General features: G+C 35.1%; 1 protein-coding gene across 1 annotated transcript; it reads left to right on the top strand.

Moving 5' to 3' along the window:
- The first annotated feature begins 415 nt into the window (after nt 1–415).
- On the top strand, nt 416–1351 carry LOC122914123 (olfactory receptor 51A7-like). The gene has a single exon (XM_044260760.1). The coding sequence runs from the start codon at nt 416–418 to the stop codon at nt 1349–1351; it is 936 nt and encodes a 311-aa protein (XP_044116695.1).
- The last annotated feature ends 4952 nt before the right edge of the window (nt 1352–6303 follow it).

Genomic DNA, 6303 nt, shown 5'->3' with positions numbered 1-6303 from the left:
CTAAAAGTGTTATCCCATGGTTCAGCCTAAGAATATAAAATTTTTCATTGACTTGGGTTGGGGAGGTGCAAATCCTAACAGAAAAGGGAGAATTTGTTTGCAGGTCACTGCTTTTTATGTGGGTATTTTTGTTTGTTTGTTTGTTTGTTTGTTTTGAGGACTTTATGGAGAAACGTGATTGGTCAAGATAGTTCCTATATTCCTGCTTCTCCTTACCAATTAACATTATCTGACTCTATTATCAATAGCTTGTTCAGAAGAAAGACTTCATTCTTACATTTCTTGATATGAGTTTCAAAATTGCATTTCTTTGTGTCTCAGACAAAAGTGATGAAAGGAGGGAAATGAGCATAATAGACTTATGTTGATAGTATCATTTCAGGTCTGGGAATAAATACTTTCCAACTGATTCATCATGCACACTCTCAATTCCTCTAAAATTGAGATCACCACATTCTTCTTGATTGGAATCCCAGGACTGGAGCATGTTCACGTTTGGATCTCTGCCCCCATTTGCCTCATGTACCTAGTGGCCATCCTTGGCAACTGCACCATCCTCTTTGTTATCAGGACAGAGCCTTCACTCCATGCCCCCATGTACTACTTCCTCTCCATGCTAGCTGTCTCTGACCTGGGCCTCTCCCTCTCATCTCTCCCTACTATGCTGAGGATCTTTGTTTTCAATGCTACAGGAATTTCCCCAAATGCCTGCTTTGCTCAAGAATTCTTTATCCATGGATTCACAGATATGGAGTCCTCAGTGCTCTTGGTCATGTCTTTTGACCGTTTTTTGGCCATACGTAACCCTCTGAGATACAGTTCTATCCTCACCAATGCCAGAGTTGCCAAAATGGGCCTGGTGTTTCTCGTTAAAAGTGTGCTCTTAGTGCTCCCATTTCCTTTCACTCTCAAGAAACTGACATATTGTAGGAAAAGCCTACTTTCTCACTCTTATTGTCTGCACCAGGATGTCATGAAGCTGGCCTGCTCTGACAACACGGTCAACTTTTTCTATGGCTTCTTCGTTGCTCTCTGTATGATGACAGACAGTGCGTTCATTGCTGTGTCCTACATATTCATCCTGAAGACTGTGATGGGCATTGGATCTCATAAGGAGAGGCTCAAGGCCCTCAACACCTGTGTCTCTCACATCTGTGCTGTGCTCATCTTCTATGTGCCCATCATTGCTTTGGCCTCCATGCACCGTTTTGGCAAGCACAAGTCCCCAGTGGCCATGATTCTCATTGCTGACATTTTCTTGCTAGTACCACCTCTGATGAACCCCATTGTATACTGTGTGAAGACAAGACAAATCCGTGAGAAGGTTTGGGGAAAACTAGGTCTAAAATGAAGGTATGGGAAAAGGTAAGAAAAGGTCAGCCAAGATAGGAGAATAAAATATTTCTAAGCAAAGTATTATGGATATTTATTCTTACCTTCCTTGATCATTCATATAATCACTACAACATATAGGCTGGGCACTGGGATCTATAAGCCTGGGACTCACATGGGCATTGACAGGTAAATATGGAATAAATTTTGCAATACTATATTTTAAGGATTTTTACTTATTTATTTGACAGAGAAAAGTTTTGCAATATTATTGAAATCATGAATCAATATACTCATTTGGAATTTTAGTTACACTATTTATTACAGCACCAGGATAAATACACAAGGAAGTAGAGCTTGTGCTCTCTTACAGAAAATGTATACTAGATGAAGTGGAAGTTAAAGAATGTTAGCCTAATCCATTTACAAATTTTCTTTCAGGCAGCCTTCAGACATATATTTGTTGAGGGGTCTTCAGTCTATTTAATGCAAATTCTTGATTTCCCATTTAAGGAAAGAAGTGTATTGTCAAGTGCAAATTGGTTAAAAATTTCCTCTCTTTGCTCTTTCCACAGTAATCAAATAGGGACAACCAGTGATTCTCTTTTATGTTAGAGCTTTCATAGCTTGAAATGAGACAGTGAGTGGTGCCTGGATGGCTCAGTCGTTAAGCAGTTGCCTTCTGCTCAGGTCATGATCCCAGGATCCTGGGATAGAGCCCCATACCGGGCTCCTTGCTCAGCAGGAAGCCTGCTTCTCCCTCTCCCATTCCCCCTTCTTGCATTCCAACTTTCACTGTGTCCATCTCTGTCAAATAAATAAAGTCTTAAAAAAAAAAAAAGAAATATGACAATAAGATCTCTCATAATATTCTTTAAGACAGATCAGATTTTTTCTCCATATTACAATAGGTTTCCAAGAAATTATAGTTACTAAAAGGAGAACAGAGAGATCATTCTGCTCTTGGTAGGAGGCAGAAAAGCTAGTAGTTCAGTCATTTTTAAAACACTGACATTCTTTACTACTTTAAAATAATGGCTCTCGTGCTTGTTTAAGAACTTGGTATTTTGAACTATGATATATGCAATAACACTAAAGAAGCTAGAAATAATTTTAAACTAGCAGAAAATAACCATATATTAAATAATATAAAATGATATTCATACATATATGGTTTCATTTTTTTTAAATAGTCAACTAAAGTAGATTGGCTATCTCAATATACTCTGTAAAATTTATTAGTTTCCTATTTGTCTTTTATTGGTGAGTACTTCATAGAAGACAAAGATTTAAAACATAAAATTTAGAATAAGTCAACCAAAACCCTTTAAAAGTTTGTACTGGGGATTGGGGAAAAAACTATTGGTAATCAATTTCAATGTTTTATTGCCTCAGTTGAACTAAAAAATAATTAGTATTATTTGTTCCAAAGAACCATTTTGAAGAAGATGTTCTCTGATGAATAAATATTCATATATATTTTATGTCCCCAGGTGAGTTTACCTGAGTTCTACTGTTCAATAGCTGACCCTGTCTAGATGCCCATAGTTTAGTCAAGACAAAGTTCTGGGATTCCTTTCAGGTTGTTTCCAGTTATGTTATTAGTTCACCCGTTTGTCTGTCTTACTTATATTTCGTTTCCTTAAAGAAACTGCATACATCAAACTTGTTGGCATATCTCCAGAGTTGTATACTGTGTATAAATGACATCTGGATAGTAGTCTGACACATCTCTCAACTTGTTTAGGTAAAAAGAATACACAGGCACACATACCAAAAAACAAAAACAAAAACAAATAACAAACAAAAAAACCTTTGACAACTCAGAATATGATAATAAATTACAAGCACACAGAACATCTAGAATGATAAAAAAACAAAACAAAACAAACAAACTGTTGCAAAAATCAGTCAGGAGCAGCTATAAATTTTAAATCAAAGACGCTCCCCTGAGAAATGGTTCATATCCTGTTTAGCAATGAGAAAATGCAAATAGGTTGTCATAAGAGAAACAAGAAGAATATTTATCCTCCATTCCTTAGTATTTGCTCTCAACACAGAAATTTGGATCTTTACAAGATAGAAACTGCTCAAGTCTTAAGGTATCAATAAGTGGTGGGGCACCTGGGTAGCTCAGTCGTTAAGCATCTGCCTTCCACTCAGGTCATGATCCCAGGGTCCTGAGATCAAGCCCCGTGTTGGGTTCCCTACTTGGTGGAAGGCCTATTTCTTCCTTTCCCACTCTCCTTGCTTGTGTTACCTCTCTTGCTTTGTCTCTCTCCATCAAATAAATAAATAAAATCTTTAAAAAAAATGTTTTTCTGGATAAGAGAGAATAGGCTACAATCTGTTTTCCTCAATTATAAGAGAGGTTTAATGCATTTCCAACCATGGTTCCAGTGACATTTCATTTAGAATGTACCAAAATATTTCTAAGAAAAGATTTTTAAGTGTCAACTGGGAATATAAGAAAAAAATAAATGGCAACTGTAAAAAAGCTTCCTAAGAGAGCAAAATTTATTAACCAACTCTAAAATTGTGGGTTAAGCCTCTGACTTTGGCTCAGGTCATGACCTCAGGGTCCTAGGATTGAGATTGGGCTCTCTGCTCAGCAGGGAACCTGCTTCCCCTCTCTCTCTGCCTGCCTCCCTCTCTGCCTACTTGTAATCACCCTCTCTGTCAAATAAATAAATAAAATCTTAAAAAATAAAATAGTGTGTAGTTTGCTCAACAAATCAATGGGAAGAACAAAGAAGAATAAACACATTGCAATATACTCTAAATGATATGAAAATAGTATATAATTAAGGAATATCAAAACCTTATCAAAAATAGATTCAAATAATAGTGGCAGAAAAAATTACAACCTACTTTAGATACCATATTTGTGTGTGATCTTTTATTACACACAAAAATAAACTAAGAAATTAAGAATTAAGTACAAAGATAATATTTTCAAGTTTTTATTTAAATTCCAATTAATTAACATACTGTATAATCTGACATTCACTAGGTACCAGACATACTTATTTGTATAAATTCAGTTAACTTTTGCAGGAACATGGGAAGTAAGATTTTATTACTTCCTCCTGTTTCATGGATTAAGAAGCTAAAGCTCTGAGAAGTGAAACAATTTTTCCAAAAACACAGAACTATAAAGTGTTAGAAGCTTGAATCTAAATCCAGACAGTACATTTCCAGAGCCTACAACCTTACACAGTACACCAGATCAATTATTATTTTGCTTCTTTCTAAATTTAATAATTCACATTCTAGGAATCTAAGAACAGAATCAGAGGTGTGATCAAATATTTATTCATAATGTATATAAAGGACTATTTTCTATGATAAAAATGTAAACTACTGAAATATTAAGTAATAAATAACATAAACCATGATATACAAATAATATTAAATATTATTCACCTACGCACCATAGCATCAACAACTAAGTGGCATTTGCTAAGTGTTATATTAGATATTAAGGATGAAATGAAACTTAACTTTAGACGTGCTATTAAGGGATTTACTGTCCCGTGGTGGGGAGACCAAGTAAATAATTAAATTCACTGAGTAACATATGGTAAGCTTAAGCACACATATAAGAAAGCAAATAAAAGACTGGTTACTTGTCTATTTTAGTGAAGAATCAAAGGAGAGTGCTTCCTAATGGAAGTAAAGTCTAATATAAAGTCTAAAACAAAAATTTGATATATTATTAACAGAAAATGATAAATAATATCAAGCACATAAGATATACATTTGACCAGAGTCAAAAACCAGAGTTTGGAAGTGGTATTCCCTGTCTGCCAGGAGTAAGAAGTTGATACATGGAGAGGAGACAAGTGGCTTAGATCAGAATATGGGCTTGGTCTCCTGTGCTCAGATAGGAATTATCCTGAGTGGAACAAAGTTTCATAACTCCATGTGAAAGAAAGCGAGAAAAATCCCCAACATCCCATCAACTCTATAGTGAGGTTACTTCTTGACAAAACAAATACTGTTAAGAAAGGTAATCCAAAGATTTCCTACAAAGAAGCACCAAAGTCACTGTGCAATTCTACAATGACAAGTACACCAAAAGGTTGAGAAACCCAATAGCTAGGTAAAAAATTAACTACCCAAGAAACAACAGCAAATAGAAAAAAAAAAGTGCTGTCCTGAGGCAAAGGTGACACAAAAGAGGGACTGTAGAATCAGAATCAGAACTAGGCATAAAATTAGACTATCTAGGCAATAGGAAAAATAACGAAAGGCAATATGTGACTTTAGCTGTTGGACTCACTGGAAGTATAACAAGTAGCAATTCGTTCTGTGACAGTTTCGTGTTTGCTAAGGGGAAAAAGCGTTCAAGAAAGGATAGAGGTTCAGGGAGTGCATCTGCCAGGAGATGGGCTCCCTGGAGGTGACTTCAGGAACTGAAACTAGTGTGCAAGAATTTCCTAGAGTTTTAAATTACAAATTGCAATGTGCATGTCTTTGCACACACATAACTCTTTCGTTTACCAGCTTAAGAAAAAAAAAAGAAATCTGGGATGTCCCCTGGGAAATTTAACCACAGAAATAAATTAATTAATTAATTAATTAATTTAAAAAAATGTTTTGTCTTCTGAATGCAGACATAAAACTATAAAATGACTATTAAAAAAAACTGCAAATGACTATAAAACTATAGCCATTTATTTTTGGTTTAAGAATTACCATTTTAAGAAGATAATTAAATTATTCAACTAGAATAAAATGATCTTACCGTGTTTTTAAGGTGCACAGGAGTTCTGTGTAATTGTTTTAATTGTTTGAGCGGCACACACAATTAATTTGGTTTTGAACTGTAGTGTTTTTGTTAGTTTATTTTTTGTTTTTGTTTTTTTTGTTTTTTGTTTTTTTTTTTGTTTTGTTTTTTAAAGATTTTATTTATTTGTCAGAGAGAGAGGGAGAGAGAGCGAGCACAGGCAGATAGAATGGCAGGCA

The sequence above is a fragment of the Neovison vison genome, chromosome 7, assembly GCF_020171115.1.
Source record: "Neovison vison isolate M4711 chromosome 7, ASM_NN_V1, whole genome shotgun sequence".
Taxonomy (NCBI): Eukaryota; Metazoa; Chordata; class Mammalia; order Carnivora; family Mustelidae; genus Neogale; species Neogale vison.
This window is presented reverse-complemented; position numbering and strand designations above follow the sequence as displayed.

What these genes read in the sequence shown, in the direction of transcription:
- LOC122914123 (XM_044260760.1), top strand. Translation starts at nt 416, where the DNA reads ATGCACACTCTCAATTCCTCTAAAATTGAGATCACCACATTCTTCTTG.